The sequence below is a fragment of the Heterocephalus glaber genome, unplaced genomic scaffold (assembly GCF_053883595.1).
Source record: "Heterocephalus glaber isolate CG9 unplaced genomic scaffold, H.glaber_assembly_v1.0 deba00000621, whole genome shotgun sequence".
NCBI classification, from domain to species: Eukaryota; Metazoa; Chordata; class Mammalia; order Rodentia; family Bathyergidae; genus Heterocephalus; species Heterocephalus glaber.
The window spans coordinates 26,807,592-26,828,202 of NW_028258153.1; the positions used below are offsets into that span (position 1 = coordinate 26,807,592).

General features: G+C 37.2%; 1 protein-coding gene across 1 annotated transcript in view; it reads left to right on the top strand.

Moving 5' to 3' along the window:
• The first annotated feature begins 929 nt into the window (after window positions 1–929).
• The window catches only part of Akr1d1 (aldo-keto reductase family 1 member D1), a 55,615-nt gene continuing 35,933 nt past the window's right edge, over window positions 930–20,611 (top strand). Inside the window, exons 1-3 of the mRNA XM_004851239.3 lie at window positions 930–1,113; window positions 9,227–9,394; window positions 20,247–20,363. Of these exons, the coding sequence (XP_004851296.1) occupies window positions 1,021–1,113; window positions 9,227–9,394; window positions 20,247–20,363 (378 nt within the window). The 5' untranslated portion in view covers window positions 930–1,020. The remainder of the gene's footprint in view (window positions 1,114–9,226; window positions 9,395–20,246; window positions 20,364–20,611) is intronic.

Genomic DNA, 20,611 nt, shown 5'->3' on the forward strand with positions numbered 1-20,611 from the left:
GAGAATCTAAAATGCAGCAAGAAAGAAGTGACATTACATAAAAAAAAGATTTTCTTTAAAATTTTTTTTTCAGTATCCATAGATGCCTGAAGACAAGAGGTTAACATACTCAGAATACTAAAAGGAAATATTATGCAATAAGAATCCCGTATCCTGGAACTAGGAATTAACTCAGTGATGAAGTGCTTGCCTAATCTGCTCAATGACTCTAGTAAACACCTTATTTTACTTAATTATAGCCCCAAAGCACAAGAGTAGTGATGCTAGAATTCAAAAATGCAAAGAAAAGCTATAAAGGGCTTTCTTTAAATAAAAAAGATAAAATTCTTGTTTTATCTTATTTATTTTAAATGAAAAAGATAAAATACATATGCACAGGAAAAAAACAGTGTATGTAAAACTTGTTACTATCCACAGTGACCAACACAGTGAGAACTGATAGTATAACAGCCTTTGATGAGTGATACTACTGTATTCTGAAATGGTGCTTCAAGGAAGTAGTTTTAGATGAGGCCATGAGGACTAATTTCTCACTATAGGCCTAATTTCCTTGTAAAAGAAAAAAGAATCAGGGAGCTCCTACCCTCCCCTCATCTCTCCAGTGCAGTTTTAAGAAAATTGAACCAAAAATCTTCATATATAATTTATAAAAATTTAAGGCAAGTCTGTTATTTGCCAACAAAAGCATCCTACATGACAGAGATTGTATTCCCTTTCTTTTTAAATTCTTCTCTTTGTAGAAAAGTAAGTACAAACTACCAATGGGTTACATTATCTACTTGCCTTTGGTGAAGTTCAAAAAACAACTATGCTTAGAATTTTCAGGGCAACCTGGGTTAAAAAAAAAAAGATTGAGAAATAGATTTTTTTCATCTCTATCCCCTCCCCTGGCTCCTCCCCTGGATTTTCTTGCTTAGATAAAATAGGCCCTTGGGAACTTTTTTACACAGACTCTCCTGGTAGTGTTGTTCCAAGGCACGCACTACCTAGAAGGTTGAAACCTCTGATTGTCTCTCCAAGATGAATCTCACTGCTACAAGTCATCGAGTACCCCTAAATGATGGAAACAGTATTCCTATCATTGGACTGGGTACCTACTTAGATCCTCAAACAGTAAGCTCTCGTTCTCTTTCCTCTGCATGTGTGCATGTGTCTGTAGTTTTTAAAATATTTTCCTAACATGCAAACTTTCATTTTGTGTTTATCTCATTGACAACTTTTTGGTAATATTTAAAGTAACTCTCAAGGACTATTATTTGCCTGATTAAATATCAAGCCAAAGGTTAAACTATAATGAGTTCATGGTTAAAAATTAGCATAAAGAAAGTGATTGTATGCTTCCTTTATTGAACTTGAGTTAAAATCTAATTCCCAGAATGAACTGAGGGTACATGAAATTTGTGAGTTTATGGCTTCTGTAGTTCTCTAAAATTATATACTTCATAATTTTTAGATCAGTCTAACAACAAGTATTCAGTGAATACCTGTCATGCCCTAAGTACTAATTATAGAGTGCTTCTACATTAAGAGGACATGTCTTTTCTAATTAACCATTAAAAACTCTATAAACCATCCAGACTCTTTAACATCTATACAACAATAAAGATTAGGGCCGGGGATTTAGCTGAGTGAAACTGCACCTGCTTGGCAAGCTGAAGGTCCTGAGTTTGATTCCCAGTACCAAAATAATAATAATAATAATAAAGATTAAGTCTCTAATCCTAGAACTGTAACCAGTATCTCTTTGAACAATTCCCCCCTGCCACACACACACAGAGAACAAGATCTGATCATGATGATTGAAATGTGTTTCCTTTAAGACATAGTAAATCTACTTAAAATAACAATTCTTTCTGCATTGCATTTCAGCATTCAAAGCTGATCATCCGAATAAACTATGGTATCATGTGTTACTCAGCTTTCTATACTTGTAACAAAGTACAAAATACATGGCATGATCAAAAGGAGGGGAGATTCATTTTGACTACTTGTTTCCAAGCATTTCAATTCATGGTCACTTGGCCCTATCACTTTTGCCCCATAATAAGGTAGAGCATCATAGCAGGGACCATGCAGTGGAGCAAAACTGTGCACCTCCTTGTGGTTGGAAAACTGAGAGAAACAGAGAAAAGGGTCAGGGTCTCAGTATTCCTTTCAAGAGCATGGCCCCCTCCATGACCTAACTTCTTCCAACTAGATCCTACTCCTAAGGATTCAGCTACTTCCCCATATTTCCATAGGCTAGTGATTAAGCCTTAGCATGGCTTTTTTTTTTTCTTTTTTTCTTTTTTTTGCTGTAGGAGGGATCAAACTCAGGACTTTGTGTTTGTGAGTCAGGCACAGTGCCACTGAGCTCTCCAGCCCCCTTAGCATGGCTTTTAAGGGATGTTTAAATATCCAAACCATAACATATTGCCAGAGACCCCTGCAGTAAGTCTCTGGTCCCCATCTGCCAAGTATGTGATGCAAGGTTGAAGAAAAACTTAAGACAGAGTTAAAGAGAAAGTGAACTAGGACAGCCAATACTCCTTTGGCAAAAGGCACTGGCCCATCTCACCCCCCAAATTTTATTGTTCATCAATCAGGATAAAAGGTGCAATACATGTATAGATCTGCAGTATGTGAAATTACTATGGAAACTAATGCAGGAAAGGCTTCAAAGAGAACAGTCAAAGCATTTTCAAATTAGAAACAAGATAGACAAAATATATGGTTGTGATTAGAGCATTGTCCTTCAAGCTATGAAGGCACAAATTGTGGGAATAGAATTTGGGTGCAATTTACTCTGACCTCAGCTACACACGTTATCGTGTATTAGCCCCATGGCTTCGTAGGCCATTAATCAGGTCTCAACCATGACCATTAGCAGGGAGGTCATATTGACGAACATGACTACAGTACTCATGAGATACTTCTGTGAGTCATGAGATACTTCTGTGACCTTCTGTGAGTAGCTTCAGTCAGACTTGCTTCTTAAAGTAAGTCAATTGAGGGATTTAACTCTTTGTAGCCTGCACTACTTACAGCATGTTTTGGGTATAATCAATATTGTGGGCTCTGGCAACATGTGTATAGAAATGCTACTGAAAGCTGAGTGATCATGCATGAATGAACGCTACAAAGCCAGGTATGAATTGGCCAGCAGAGAAGCTGAGCCAAAGCAGGACATTTCAGGAAGGAGAGAAAGTTGAGAGACACAGGATATATGATATGTACAGAGAAGGCCAAAGGTGGGGTGACTGCAATATGGAGTTAATGGAGAAGGTGATGGCAATTGGATCTGAAAATGCAAGTTAAGACTGGATTACTGTAGACCTGAAATATCTAAGGAAAGAGATGGAACTTCATTATACAGAACTGAGAAACTATATAAATCTTAGGGAAAGAGATCTGTTTCTGAAAGATAATTCTGGTGGCAGCATACAGAATGAGAGGCAAAGTAAAAATAATAAATGGGGACCAAGAATGTAACACTTGCATCCCAATTCTGCATTCCTTGTTTTTGGTAATGGGAAGAAAAGTCATTCTGGGAATAATCCTGAGCCTGTATCATTGACCATTTTCTCTTCTTTCTTTGCCTATTATCTCTGTTTGACTTCATTCATAGTCATGGCTCCAACCACATATATGCAAATCTATATTTACTTTTCTGTTTGTTCTCTCTTCCTTGTACAACCATAAACTGACTATATCAGAACACCTGGGACATTTTTGAAAATATGTATTGTTAGGCCTCATGCCAATCCACTAAATATAGATCTCTAGGTCTGAACCATAGAACCTGCATTTAACAAGCTGCTCAGGTGATTCCAATGTACACACAGATATATACTCCACCTTTCATACCACCTATAACTCTACAAGACAGAAATACACTGACCTTCTTCCATTCCCCAAATAACCACTTTTCCTAGCAAGTGACACGTCAACCAGCAGCCACTCAACCCCAAAGTTAGGATATATGACTTCAGTCTGCCCTCTTCTTCACACTACATCCCAATGATTGCAGAGTCTTTGTTGATTTTATCTTCAAAGACTTCCCCAATTCATACCCTCTCCTACGTCTTTTGTCATTACCTTAATTTAGGCTCTTATTTACCTTTAGGCTGTTCTTCCAGTTTTGTCCACCTCTGGTTAATTGTACAGACTAAGACCATCAGGATCTTTCAAAAACCCAAATCTGATCATGTTAGGCCTCTGCTTAGACAGTTCAATGGCTCCCTCTCCATAAGAAGGTAAATCCTACACTCCTTACTGTGCACACAGAGCTTTTATGGTTTCACTGGCTGGTCAGTCCAGCTACACTACTATGTTCCAAGGTTCACCTATGTTATTAATCATGTCTTGGGCCATATTCAATTATATGAACATATCTGTGTCCATTTTATTGTTGGTGGGCATTTTTTTTCTTTACTTTGTTGGAATTTACAGACATTATTGCCATGAGCAGTCTTACACATGTCTTAGTGCAAACACTTCCTTATTCTTTGTCCACCCCAAAATTAAGCACTAAAGGAAAGCTGCAGAAATAAATTTTTGCCTTGTGATCACATACCAAGAAGACCTATTTATGGCCAAGATTCAGCCCTCCCCCATTCCATGTGGCCCAAGGTGTCAGCTGACAAGGTGATGTTGATGCAACTGTATTGAGTGACTTCTGAGTGACATACTGTCTAGTCTAGCTTGTATCCAATCACAAGTGTACCAATTATATCTCACAATATACTTCCACTGACCCACTTGAACTTGTGTCTTAGTGGCCAGATCACAGCCCAGATCATGACAGATAGCTCTGACTACAGGGTCACACAATATCCCATGGACAGATGCTGTTTCTACAGAGCTCAGTAGCATGACAGGCCCTTTATATCCATGAGTTTTTTCATTGAAGATTCAACCAACTGTGGATAGAAAATATCAGGGAGGTGCATCTGTCCTGAACATATATAGACTTTTTTCTTATAATTATTTTCCAAACAATGCAGCATAAAAACTATTCAACAACATTTACATTGTATCTAGAGATGATTTAAAGTACATGGAAGAATTTGTGCAGAGAATATGCAAATACTATGCCATTTTATATATGAGACTTGAGCATGCATAGATTTTGCTGTCATGTGGAAACAAACTCTTCTTGTATAGCAAGGGACAATTGTACTGTAACTGAGTAATTTATCAAGAACAGAAATTTATTTTCTCAAGTTTCTGGAAATTAGAAAGTCCAAGATCAAGGTGCAACAAATTAGGACAGTTTGCTTCCAAGATGGTACCTTGAATGCTACATTCTCAGAGGAGATTTCTCACATGCAAAAGGGATGTGATGAGATAAATCCATTCCTGCAAACCCTTTCTTTAGCAGCGTTAAGTGAAATGGGCATCTCCCATTAGGCCCTATCTCCCAGCACTATTGCATTGCGTATTAAGTTTCAATAGGAGCTTTTGACGGAACACATTCAGACCATAGCAAATGAATCATGTATACCTCAAGTGTTGATAATCTTCCAGGTTATTTATTTTTGTCCTGTCTATGTTCAGGAGTCAGGATATCCTCATTCTTCTGCTTAACTCAAATTGATAAAATGAACAAAGATTTGATGACCAAATTTTACAAAAAATATAACATAACTCCCAATAATCTTTCCTCTGCAGATTTTCATTTTTTAAATTAATTTTATTGGTACATTTTAGGTAGACAATATAATGACATCCGTCATTGGAGATTTGTACCTTTACATAATATATCTTGATCTTTATTTTTTCTCCATTCCCTGCCCTCCCTTTAACCAACCCACCATCTCTATTTACAAAGACTTTGCTGCCATTTTTTTCATTTTCTCATATTAATTCCATTCCCTTCTTTCCTTTCCCCTACCCCTCTTACTTCCCCTTCCTTTTTGCCCCTTTTCTTCCTATTTCACATTATCTATTATACACTTGATTCTTATTTACACTTTTGGTTTCTTATACCAGAGAAATGATTTGGTATTTACATACGTGTGTCCTATTTATTTCACTTAAGAGTATCACCTCAATGTGCATCCATTTAGCTATGAATGTCTCTAATTTCTCATTCCTTAGGGCTGAGTAGTATCCATTTTATAAAAAGAGAACCACAACTATTGGGATCAGTATGTGGTCTATTTTTGAGAACAACCCGTGTGCAGCTGAAAAGAATGTGTATTCTGATTTTGTGGGGTGGAACACTCTGTAAACATCTGTTAAGTTCATTTGTTCAAAAGTTTTATTAAGTTGTAGTATTTCATTGTTTATTTTCTGTCTAGTTATCTATCTATTTGTGACAGTGGGGTATTGAAGTCCCCCACTACTACTGTATTAGTGCTTATTTGATTTTTCATGTCTGTTATTATTTGTTTTATATAGTTGGATGCATTAGTATTTGGTGCATATATATTTATTATTGTCACCTCTTCTTCTTGGATTTTTCTTTTTACAAGGATGTAGTGTCCTTCTTTGTCTCTCTTATTTACTTTTGGTTTGAAATCCACTTGTTCTGGAAAGAAGATAGCTACTCCTGCTTTTTTTTCAGGTTCCCGTTGCATGGAGTATGGTTTTCACCTTTTAATTTTCAGCCTATGACTTTCTTTTTGAATTAAGTGTATTTCTTGTATGCAGCATATTGTTGGATCTTGCTTCTTGACCCATTCTGCCAGTTCAATTTCTTTTGATTGGTGAATTGAGACCATTAACATTGATGGTTATAAGTAATACATATTGATTTATTCTTGTCATGACTTTTTCTTTTTGTTGGATTCTCCCCCTTTCCATTTAATTTTTTGTCATGCCTGATGGATTCTTTCTGCTGGGCTTCCTGGGATTGTGATCCTCATTGTCTTTTCCTAGAATATTGTCTAAAATGTTTTGGAGTGCTGATTTGGTATTCGTGAAGTTTCTCAGGTTCTCTTTGTCATTAAAGTATCCTATTTCTCCACTAATTTTGAAATAGTTTTCTAGGGTACATCAATCTGGGTTGGAAGTTGTTTTCCTTTAGGGATTGGAATACTTAAGTCTGGGCTCTTCTTGTCTTGAGGGTTTGTGTTGAGAAGTCTGCTGTGATTCTGATGAGCTTTCCTTTTTATGTGATTTGTTTCTTCTGTTGGGTTTCTGGGCTTCTATTAAGTGCCTAGGTGTAGATTTTTTTTATTATGGAGAGGTGGAGTCCTATATGACACACTAACTTATCTGTATGTCAAGTTCTTTTTCCTTGTTTTGGAAGTTTTCTGCCATTACTCTGTAAACAGTTATTTTATGTCATTTTCACTCTCTCTTGTTTCTTCATTGACTCAGATCAGTTCTTATGTTATTCTTTGCATCATCTAGCTGCTTCTGGATTGATTTCTCATGGCCCCTTACAATTTTGAAGCAGTTCTTCTTTTCCTGGTCACTAATTGAAATGTTATATTCTATATCCGAATTCCTGCCCTCACTTTGGTTCATTCTGCTGTGTAAACTTTCAGTGGAGTTTTTAATTCCCTGGATATCTGTTTACATCTCTTTTATGGATTCCATTTGTTTTCTATGTTGGGATTCCATCATGTTCCTCAGCTCCTCTATTTTTTTATCTGTGCCCACTCTAGATTTATTAACCGCATCTTGCATTATGGACACAATCTGTGTTGTTATCTGACAAATTATTTCTGATTTCATTTTTTCCAGAAGGTCTTTCGTTGCCAGTTCAGGGAGTCCAGGTGGTTGAGTATCAGATTGATCGATGTGGTTGCCCTTTGGGGTTGCCTTAGGTGATCTGAAAGTCTGATTTTGTGACTTGTTTATATGTCTTTTCATTTTAATAGTTGCATCCTGTGCCTTTTGAGGCAACTTTTTCCTCACCCAGTGGTCTTCAATTCTCAGCAAGCCACCAAGAGGCCTTTTTGCTACTCACATCTCCACCTATTCCTGGGTTCAGAGTGGTGCCCTTCTGGGTCCCTCAACTCCCCTGTTGTCCAGGAGTGGTTCTTGCTAGGGCCTGTGCGCACTTGGGATGGTATCTGGGTTTGTCTCCAGCTGGGGCCTCCCCCCTGTATATAGCTGTTGTCTGCCAGGGTCTTTGGCTGGGGGCTTTGCACCCCAGTCACTGGTTTCTGAGTGGGCTTCTGGCTGGGCTCTGCATGCATTTACCAATGGTATCTGGACAGGACTCTGGCTGTTGCTTGTGTGCCTGTGAAGCTCTTTTCCAGGCAGGTCTTTGGCTGGGGCCTGTAGGTCCAAGCTGCTGGGGTCATGCTGGGGCCCTGGCTGGGACCTGTCTGCAACCATGGCACCGTGGTCCACACAGGCTTCTTGGTGGGATCTTTGCACCCTTATGGATGGAATATGGCTGGGTCTCTGGCTGTTACTTGTGCACCAGAGTAGCTCTTCTCCAGGTGGACCTTTGGCTGGACCTGTGTGTCCAAGCTGCTGGAGTTGGGATGGGACCCTGGTTAGGACCCACCTGTAACAGTGCTGCTCTCGTCCCCACAAGCTTCTTGCTGGGATCTGTGTGCCCCTCCCTAGATTTTCTGAGGTATAATTGACATACTATAAGCTGCACATATTTAAAATATACTATTTGATGTTTGAGAGATATATTCTTCTCAAACTATTGCTACAATCAAGATAATGAACATTTCCATCAACCCTAAAACTTCCTCATGTCATTTTGCAATTTTCCCACGCATTAACCTTAGCCTGGAAATCTCTCATCTGCATTGTCACTATATATAGATTAATTTTCATTTTTTAGCATTTTATAAAAATAGAATCATAATGTATTTATTTTTTTCTATCCATCTTCTTTTACCCAGCACAATTATTTTGAAATTCTTCTATGTTATATGTATCAGTAGTTTACTCCTTTTACTTACTGAGTAATATTTCATTCTAGGGTTATATCTCAGGTTTTTTACCCAAATCTTTTATTTATAATTTAGCCTTCTTCAATTAAATTGTGCCCTCCTCAAAGGCTTCCATGAAGTCTTCTCTCCCTGGAAATGTTGATCAAATCACATTTCTGAAACTACAAAGCTGAGAGCAAACTCCAGATAGATGGAGTGTCCTTGGAGACTCATTTAATCTATCTTCAAAATAGTCTTACAATCACAACAGTACAGGATTAGGAATTGTCATTTTAGCTATGAAGCAATGTATTGAAAGAATCCTGATTAATAATGATTAAACTAAAGACTCATTTCTTTTCATCTCAACCCCAACCTCCTTGTCATTTCAGACATCTCAGGAGACCTGTTTGACAGCAGTGAAAATGGCCATTGACGTGGGGTATAGACATATTGATGGGGCCTACCTTTACAAAAATGAGCATGAAGTAGGGCAGGCCATCAGAGACAAGATAACAGAAGGAAAGGTGAACAGGAAGGATATTTTCTACTGTGGGAAGGTGAGATCTCTTTTCCATCTCTATCCTCTATTAATGCTGTCACTTCTTTCTGCTAAACAATGTTGGACTCACCAAGAGGAGGAGAAGATTTCTCCCTCCTCAACTACTAGATTCTCAGTCTTGCTGAAAATTTAGAGGTCTAAGACTAAAACAAGGCTCCTTCATATATGGGCATTGATTTCAAACAACTTAATATGGGCAAAGTCAAATCTACAAAGCAGAAAAATCAGGCAGTGTTGGGAAATATGGAAGTGGTCATACTGCAAAAGGATTTGCCAATTTTTGTTTAAAGAGCAGCCTTCTCTTTTTTTATTTGTCTACATATAATCATTTTTGAATTTGAGATATAACTCACTTACCATTGTCACCACTTAAATTCTGGTTTTACCTAATTCCAAAACATTGTCATCATTCTAAAAAGAGGACTCACACCCATTAGCAATCACTTCTCAGTTATTTCTCTTGCTTGGTCTCTAAAACTCCACTGCTCTACTCTGTCTCTATAGTTGTCCTTTTCTGGACATTTCCTACAAATAGAATCATGGACAATATGTGATCTTTTTTATCTAACTTTTCTCTCTTAGAATCATGTTCCTAAGCTTTCACCATATGAAGCTGCAAATGTGCACACACTATAAACTAACAATTCCTCTCTTCGTGTATATTCCAGAGAACTTTTGTCTTACATGATTGATGTTTCTTTGAAAGATGTCCAGAGCTCCACTGATATATGATAGCTCAAAACTAGAAACAGTCCAAAGTTCCATCAATAAAATGGACAAATGGATTATAACATATTCAAACACATACTATAAGTAATGATGAATGAAGTACAGCTTAAAGTATCAATGTGGGATGAAATTTGACAACATGACAGAGAAAAAAACAAGTCATCAGTAGGATTTCACATATATACTTCAAAAACATGCAAAATTGGACATTATTATTTAGTGTTACATTTGTAGATAGTGAAAACGATAAAATCAAGTAAAGCAATGATAAACACACATTTCAGGATAGTATATGCTGCACATAAGGTAATGGTTCATCTTGAGCTTTTTGAACAGATAAGGTTCTATCTCTTGACCTCTTGAAGGTGAAAGGATGTCAGGTATTCATTTTATCACTCATTTTCCGATTGGATGTGTGTATGTAGTTGTATTCTTATGAGTAGAGTTAGTCCCTCATACCTACGCTTCTGAATTTTTGAATTCAATAACCCATGAAAAGGAAAGAGGTGGAAAAAAATGTATTCATACTGAATGTGTACAGACATTTTTCCTTGTTGTTTATCCCTAAACAACACAGTATAACAACTATCTACATAGCATTTACATTTCATTCGATATTATAAAAAGGTCTCTACCAGGGATTTAGCTCAATGGTGCCTCTGCCTGCCTTACAAGTGCAAGGTCCTGAGTTTGATCCCTAGTACAAAAAAAAAGAGTAGAGATGATTTTAAATATACAGGAGTATTGCATAGTTCTATGCAAATATTATGCTATTTTATATGAGGGATTTCAACATCTTTGGATTTTGGTATTCACTGGGGCATGCATGGGTAGTATGGGTGTTCTGTAACCAATCTCTCACAAAGACTGAGGGAGAAATGTATACTGCTTAATAAAAACAGTGCAGTTTTTTTCTTTAAGTAAATGGAAAATGACACCAAAACTATGCAAAATAGAATTTTCAACAATCTTATACTACCAGTTTATTCTTAAGCTTGAGAGAAGTAATAATAAACAGAGTAACATTTTGAAGAGAAAGAGGTTTAAAAAGAAGTGCTTGTGAAAAGAAAGATATTTTTAAAATAGCAAGAGACCATGAAAAATCATGCCAACAGCTGCAAGATGATGCAAAGAAGAACAACATAAGATTGATCAGAATCTATGAGAAAGCTGGAAATAGACCAAATGTCATTTTTAAAAAAGCTTGTTCACAGAAGTAATGGCAGAAAACTTCTCAAGCAAGGAAAAAGAGTTGACAAATGAATAAGTAAGGTATATAGAATTCTAATTAGCCATGACCAAAATAAATCTACACCAAGGCATATAATTATCAAGATCCCAGAAACTCAGCACAAGAACAGGGGTATTAAAAGCTTTTAGAGAAAAGAAAAAAATTATCTATAAAGAAAAGCCCATCAGAATCTCAGAGTTTTCAGTGCAAACCTTTAAATCAAGGAGAGTTCATAGTGAAATATTTCAGGTTCTGAAAGAAAACAACCTCCAACCGAGATTGATGTAACCTGCAAAACTATCTTTCAAAATCAATGGAGAAATATCTTATTTCCGTGACAAAGAACAACTGAAGAAATTCATGTGCACCAAACCAGCTCTACAAAATTTTCTGAAGGATATTTTAGAAAGAAACAATGAAGACCACATTTCAAAGACCATCAATAGAAAGAAGCCACCAGCCAAGAAAACCAATTAAACAGAGGGGAAAGACAGGGAACCAACAGCAGGACAATAATCTGACAAGAATAAGCCAAAAATATCAGTTATAACCATCAATGTAAATGATCTCAATGACAAATCAAAAGAAACAGACTGGCAGAATAGATCAAAAAATGAGATCCAACAATACTCTGCATACAAGAAACACATTTAATGCAAAAAGAAATTCATGGACTGAAAGTCCAAGGATAGAAAACAATACTCCATGTAAGAACATACCCCCCACCCAAAAAAGGAGCAGAGGTAGTTAGGCTATCTCCAGATAATGTGAACTTCAAGCCAAACATCAAAAGAGAAAAAGAAGGCCACTATGTACTTGTTAGGGAAAACTCCAAGAAAATGAAGAGATAACAATCACAAATATATATGTACCAAATACTGGTGCACCCAACTATATTAAAACAAATATTAACAGGCATGAAAAATCTTGTAAGCACTAATACAATTGTAATGGGAAACCTTAATACCCTACTGTCACAAATAGACAGTAAAATTAGACAAAAAATCAAAAAAGAAATGTCAGAACTGAAACAACCCTGTGAACAAATGGACTTAGTAGATGTCTACAGAGTGTTGTACCCCACATCAGAATATACATTTTTTTCTGAGCTTCACATGGATGTCTTCCAAAATTGACCACATACCAGCCCATAGAACTTGCTTAAGTAAATGCAAAGTAATTGAAATTATCCCATGCATATTATCTGACCATAGTGCAATGAAAATGGAAATCAATGGCAAAAGAAACCACAAAAGCTCCATGAGCACATGGAAATTAAATAACACCCTTCTAAACAAACAATGGGTCACAGATGAAATTAAACAGTATTTACAATTAAATGATAATCCCAATACAACATACCAGAACTTATGGGACACAGTCCTAAGAGGGAAATTTATAGTGGTGAATTCTCACATAATGAAAACAGAGCAAACTCAAATAGACAACCTAATGTTGAATCTCAAGTGTCTAGGAAAAGAACAAGCCAATCCCAAAGCTCATACAAAGGAGGAAACTTATAAAGATCAGAGCAGAAATTAATGCAATGAACACTAAGAAAACAATACAAAGAATCAATGAATTGAAGAGTTGATTCTTTGAAAGATTAAATAAAATTGATAAACCCTTAGCCAACCTTATCAAAAAAGGGAAAGAAAAGACTCAGATTTATGCAATTAGGAATGAAAAGCATGAAGTCACAACAGATCCTGGATAAATCCAGAAGATCATCAATAACTACTTCAAGAACCTGTACCCTAATAAGAGGGAAAACACAGAAGAAATTCACAGATTACTAGATACATATGAATTACCAAAGCTGAATTAAGGAGATAGAAAAATTCTAAATAATCAAATATCAGTCAATGAAATTGAAAATGTCATTAAAAACTTACCAACAAAGAAAATCCAGGTCCTGATGGATTCACTGCTGATTTCTACAAGAAATTTAGACAAGAACTAATGCCACTACTCCTCAAACTCATTAACGAAATTGAAAGAGAAGCAATACTCCCAAAATCATTCCTAGAAATAAGTATTACTCTGACACCAAAATGAGAAAATGACCCAACCAAAAAAAGAGAAATACAGGTCAATCTCCCCAATGAACAGAGAGGCAAAAATCCTAAATTATATACTGGCAAACAGAATGTAGAAAATTATGTAGAAGATTCTAAACTATGACCAAGTAGGATTCAACTCAGAAATTCAGGGATGGCTCAATATATAGAAATCAATAAATGTAATACACCATAGCAACAGAGCCAAAGACAAAAAAAGTATGATCATCTCAATAGATGCAGAAAAAGCATTTGACAAAGTCCGAAACCCATTTATGATTAAAAACCCAACATAAAATTAGAATAGATGGTCTCTCTCAATCTGATAAAAGCCATCTATGACAAACCAACAGCTAACATCATACTAAATGGTCAAAAACCGAATGCTTTCACTCTAAAGTCAGGAACAAGACAAGGATGTCCGCTATCACCACTACTATTCACTATAGTTCTAGAAACATTATCCAAAGCAATTGGACAAGAGAAAGAAATAAAATGGATAAAGATAGGAAAGGAAGAAGTTAAATTATCATTATTTGTGGATGACATGATACTCTATATAGAAAACCTCAAAAACTCTACCAAAAGACTCCTAGATTTAATAACCAAATTCAGTATCATAGCTGGATACAAAGTCAACACTCAAAAATCAGTAACATCCCTGTACACAAATAGCAAACTGAGAGACAAATTAGGGGGAACAACACCCTTAACAATAATATCCAAAAGAAAGAAATACTTAGGAATCAATCTAACAAAAGAAGTAAAAGACCTTTACATTGATAATTACAGTATTCTGCAGAAGGAGATTGAAGAGGATATCAGAAAATGGAAAGATATCCCTTGATTTTCAGTAGAAAGAACAAACATAGTAAAAATGGCCATAAATCCAAAATTGTTATACAAATTTAATGCAATCCCAATCAAAATACCATTAGTATACCTCACAGAAGTAGAGAAAACATTCCTAAAATTCATTTGGAACAACAAGACACCTAGAATAGCAGAAACAATTCTGGGCAACAAAGGCAAGGGACAGAGCATCACAATCTCTGACTTGAAATTATACTACAGATTTACTGTGATAAAAACAGCATGGCACTGGCAAAAAAACCAGACCTGAGTATCAGTGGAACAGATTAAGAGATGCAGAAACAACCCCAAACACACTCAGCTACCTTATCTTTGACAGAGGAGACAAATGCCTTCACTGGAATAAAGATAGCTTCTTTAATATATGGTGCTGGAAAACCTGGCTTTCTATGTGATGAAAACTCAAACTAGACCCTTGTCTCTCCCCATGCACTAAACTCAAATCAAAATGGACCAAAAATCTAAATATTAAAACAGAAAGACTAAACCCGCTAGAAGAGAGAATAGGTAGAACTCTTGAGGATATAAGTGTAGGCAAAGACTTCATGAACTAAAGCTTGATCACATGGTAAATACTAACAAGAATCAACAACTGGGACCTCATCTTATTAAAAAGCTTTTGCACCAAAGGAAATCACCAGCAGAGTGAAAAGACAACCAACCCACCATATGGGAAATTTTAGCTAGTTGTTCCTCACAGAAAGGACTAATATCTAGAACATACAAAGAATTAAAAAATCAAGGCCCCCAAATTTAAAGATCCAATCCAAAAATAGCCATCTGAGATAGATACTTCTCAGATGAAGAAATAAAATGACAAATAAATATATGAAGAAATGTTCAACATCACTAGTGATTCAAGAGATGCAAATTAAAGCAATACTGAGATTCCATCTCACTCCAGAAAGAACGGCTATTATCAAGAAATCAACCAACAACAAATATTGATGGGGATGTGGGGAAAAAAGGAACCATTCTCCACTGCTGACTGGAGTGTAGACTGGCAACCCCTGGGACATCAGTGTGGAGATTCCACAAAAAACTAGGACTAGAGGTCCCATTTGACCCAGCTATTGCCCTTCAGGTTATCTTCCCAAAAGGTTGAAAAGGATCATACCACAGTGATATATGCACACCAGTGTTTATAACAGCAGGGTTTGTAATAGCTAAATCTTGGAAACAACTCAAATGCCCATAAACCAATAAATCAATTAAAAAGTTGTGTTTTTTAAAATAATGGAGCACTATTCAGCCCTAAATAACAATAAAATTCAGACATTTCTAGGTAAATGGATACACCTTAAGACCATACTCTTAAGTGAAATAAATCCAACACACATGTGCAAATATCACATTGTCTCTCTGACATGAGAAACTGAAAGTGTAAATAAGGACCAAAATGTTGATAGGTATTGTGAAATAGGAAGAAATTGTTTAAAATAATATTGTCAGATATTTTGTTAGTAATTAAAATGTTTTATGCAAAAAGGTATAGTTTTCTTAAGAGATGAGCTGAGAGATAGATTAGCAACTGAAAAATATTCTTTTAAGGTCATGATACACAGTATATTTATCATTTGTTATTCTCTAATTACCCTATGAAATTTTAGTTTTTTGATAGAAGTTTTTATATTTTCTTTCTCAATATCTACCTGTATTACATTAAAATAAAAAAGATTTTTAAAAAAAGAAGTGCTTGCCAGTCATGGTGGCACATGCCTGTAATATCAGCACTCAAGAGGCTGAGGTGGGAGGATCACCATGAGTTTGGGGCCAGCAAGGTCTACATAGTGAGGTCCTGACTCAAAAAAATAAACAACAAATAGTTCTTGAATAAGCTTAATAAACTCAGAAATCGTATCTATTTTTGCATCAATAGATGGTTAATAAAAGTAAACAAACATAAATCAAAAATAAGTTCATAAGGTCACGAATCCTAAAGCTAGCTGTGTACACTTTTAGGGCAGGTATGTCATTGCAAGCCTGGGACTCAAACTGTTACAGAGTCATTTCTCATTATGAACTGAACATATGAAAAAACACTGTCAAATTATCACCTGAAATTCTTTATATTACCCAGAAAGTAGTTGTATATGCATTTGATATTTATATGTGTACAATAAAAATAATGTACATATAAAATATGGCAGTCAGCAAATAAACAGAAAGGATGTGTGCTGCTGAGTTACCATAATGGGAAGCTGCTGTTGCTCTAGTAAAACTGGTTTTCAGTACCACTCAACTCATGCCTGGAAGATGGTGTGAGGCAGTGGTTGTTATGTTTAGGCCTAGATGTCTCCCCAAAGCCTCATGCAGTCATAGGTGGGGCTTTTTCAGAGGTGGCTGGACCTAGAGTGTGTGATGCTGGGATTGATTCATGGCTCAATGCTAGGCTCAAGGGCGTTAAGATTAAGGGTGTGAGTGCCACTCACCCTAAGTAGCCTATATAAGATATAAGGGATAGAAAGTGCTGTTATCCTCTCTTGTTTGTTTTTCTACCTTCTGCCTACCATGAACTGTTTCTCCTCTACCATGCCTGCTTTCTGTGCCAGCCTGCTTTGGAGCCAGCTGATTATGGACTGTGACACCTCTGCCAACTGTGATCTAAATAAACCTTTCCTCCTTTAACTTTAGGAGTTGGGCAATTTGTCTCAGAAATGAGAAAAGTAACTAAGACAAGAGAAGTGGGGTTGTTGCTGTGACTGTACCTGACCATGTGGTTAATGATACTTTGGAGCTGGCTTGTGAAAAGGGGAAGAGTTAGGAAAGGTTTGGTGATGCTGACTGAAAAAGTACAACTGGAATGCCTTAGGATGTACTTGATGGGAGACTCTGGTCAGAGCTCAGAAGACAAGAATGTTGACAGAAATGATGGTGATAAAGTCCAGGCTCATGAGGTTTCTGCTGGGAAGAAAGCATTGGTTGTTGGACTCCAGATGATTTGTGTTATAGCTTGGCAGAAAGTTTGCCTGCATTTTGCTCATCTCTGAAGATTTTGCCTCTGACTTTTGCTTTGAGATTAAAGCGGCAGACTAATTAATTTTTCAGAAGAAATTTCAAGACAAAATAATGTTGAGGCAGTGGTATGGCTACTGTTGGGGGCTTTTAGCCAGATCTATGTTGAGAATCAAGAACAAAGAGCCCAGCAGAATGATTTAACATGTTTTGAGTTTGGCTAAAAAGAAATCTCCAGTAAAGTTGTGGCCTACAAAGATGGAACAAAGGGGAAATAGGTCACTGAAAATCCTAGCAAGAAAAAGCCATGAATTTCAGAAGAGAACAGAAAAGATGGCCTGAGGACATCATAAGAAGCAGCAGGATTCCAGCCTTTGCAGCCTCAGAGTTGCAAAGCTGGAAGTCTTTGCTTTGAGAAGAAAGCCCAAAATCACCATGCTCCAGAATGCTGGCACCCCAAGGAAATTGTTCTTTGGGATTTGCCTCATAAGCACTTGATCTCTACAACCAAGAGAGAAGGAGGCCTGGCTACTGCTCGAGCTGGCAGGTAACAAAGATGTCATCCATGTGGTGCTGGTTTTAGGGGCATGCAGAATTCAAGAATTGTGGGGTTAATAAGGCTTCCACCCAAATTTCAGAAGAAGGCCTGGGAGGCCAGGCAGTGTGCCCCTGAGAGGACAGTGTGTGAAGCTGTGAGTATGAAGCTAATGGTGCAGTGGAGACCCCAAAAGTTTTGAGAAGTCAAGAAGGTGGCTTGTCTGAGGAAAGCTGCAAGGAGGGAGCAGAGCTGGCCCAAGAGAGAAGCCATGGGAGCTACAACCACCAGAAGTGCCATTAGGGGCACTCAAGTTCTTTGGAATTCACATCTTGCCACAAATTGCACCAGATGGTACATATGGAACTACAGGACTTAATATTTGCCCTGCTAGATTTAGGACTTGTTTTGGTCCTATTCCTTTGTATCCTCTTATTTATGCCTTTTAGAATGGTAATGTTTGTCTTGTGTCATTGTATGTTGGAAGTGTTTACCTTTCTTTTCATTTGTACAGGGGCTCATATCTAAAAGTTTGCCTTAAATCCCAAGGACTTGTGACTTGGACTTTTCAGCAATGCTGAAACTGTTAGGAATTTTGCAATTCTTAGAGATGGACTAAATGCCTTTTTCATAAAGGAATATACATGAGTCCTTGGGGGGTCAAAGGTAGAATGTTATGGTTTGCATCTAGATGTCCCCCTGATGCTTCATGCAATCATAAGTGGGGCTTTTACAGAGGTGGATAGATCCAGAGTGTGTGATGCTGGGATTAAGAGTGTGTGATTACTAAATCAATCCACTGATTGGCTTCGCAATCCCCTAATCCCAGTAGCCTAGGGTATAAAAGCGTCAGAAAGAGGCTGCTACAGTCTTGTGTTTGCTTTCCTGCCTTCTTCCTGCCATGAACTGATTCTCTTCTGCAATGTCTATCTACCATACCACCGTGCCTTGGAGCCAGCTAATTATGGACTGAAACTGCTATAAACTATGAGCCAAATAAACCTTTCCTTCTTTAGCTTTGGGTGTTGGATATTTTGTCTCAGCAATGAAAAAATAACTAAGATAATAGTTAAGTGCACAGACTTTGGTGCTAGATTATCCAGGTCATAATTTATGGTCCCCATAACCTATAATGTAAAATAATATATGTAAGTATTAGCTGTATGTTTCAGATTTATCACTACTAGCTGGAAATTACTTAGCATTTCTGTATGTCAGTTTCCCTCCCTGTAAAATGAAGATAATGTTGTTAGCCATTTCATGTGTTAACTTTTACAAAGCATTTAAATGGTACCTGGAACAAAGCTAATACTGTATCTATTTGTTGAATACAAGTAAATTAATATATAATATAAGCCAGGTGTGACGGCGCATCCCTGTAATCTCAGCTAGTTAGGAAGCTGAGGCAGGGGAATAGCAAATTCATGGAGAGCTTGGGCAAATTAGCAAGAACATGTCTGAAAATAAAATTATAAAAAATGCTAAGGATGCAATTATGTGGTAGAGTGCCCATGGGTTCAATTGCCCTGCTTATGTACATATAAAACAGAATTTTCACTTGGATAGGGTGGCACAAAAAGCACCAAACAGTAATTACAACATGTTTCCCCACTGTTCTCTCCACATTGTTTTCTCTTCCTTGCGCTTTTAAGGCAAGAAAAAAAAAATCATTGTCCAACAAAGAAAAAAAATCATATTTCACCCATTTTACTTTTCTTTCTCATAAAAAAAAAGGTTACAAAACTCAGAACATTTTTCAAAAACAAAATCCTTGAGCAAAATGAATGCTGCAAGATGTACTAGTTCATCCCATGGGTCTGAGTACTGCCTGTCACTCTGTTTTACACACCTACAGTACCCATGCCACAGTATGATGAATCAACCTTAGTCTGTTGCTATGCAATGCTTTGAACATCAGTACATTCTTAGTAAGCATTAACAGAGTTGCTTTGAGGACTTGGTAAGACCAAATGAGAACAAAAGAGCTATGAAGGAGAATCAACTTCTGTGCAATAAGATGTCACTGGGTCACTGCATTGTCTCTTACTAAGCAACAGATCCACTGAGGCTACACACATGACCATTTCTGATGCTTATTCCAATTTTATCAGAGTGACATGAAAATAAAGTTCCAAGCAGGCTCAGCACCTCTTACCAGAGACATGTTCTCTGGTTACACAATGGAGAAAAGCAAAAATGGAAGAGTCAATTAGGAAATTACTGCTGCCTTGGGAAGACTGTTATCAAGTCAGGTTTTCTGGGTCCAGATAGATCTTTATCTTCATGTACTATGTTCAGATAAAGTCAGACTTGATGCCCAGGAGCCACTGATTTATCTTACACTTTCATGACATTGCAACATGCACATATTTCTGTGAAATGGAAAGTGTGCTTTGCAAAGAGTAAAGAGCTGCATAAATGTAAAATTAGTGTGGAAATTAGTTAACCTCTCCTATGACTCTTTCAGCTGTGGGCTACATTCTTTGAACCAGAGATGGTCCGCCCAACCCTGGAGAAGACACTCCAGGAACTCAAGCTGGATTATGTGGACCTTTACATCATTGAAATGCCCATGGGCCTTATGGTGAGTCTGCATACCTAAGCCTTAGGGCTCTGCCCCTCTGTGACCATGAGCCTACAGCCAAGTGCATGGAGCTTGTTCATCCCTTAGCACCACAGAATGCTATGGGCTTAGTTCCATAGATTAAAGTGTACTGACCTTGCCTGACAATGCTGGCCACTTGCCCAGGAGATGGCTAAGATTCTGCTAATTAGGAAGAATGAGGCTTCTGAACTGCAGTTGCTAGAGTTCCTTTAGGTGACCAAAGCCAC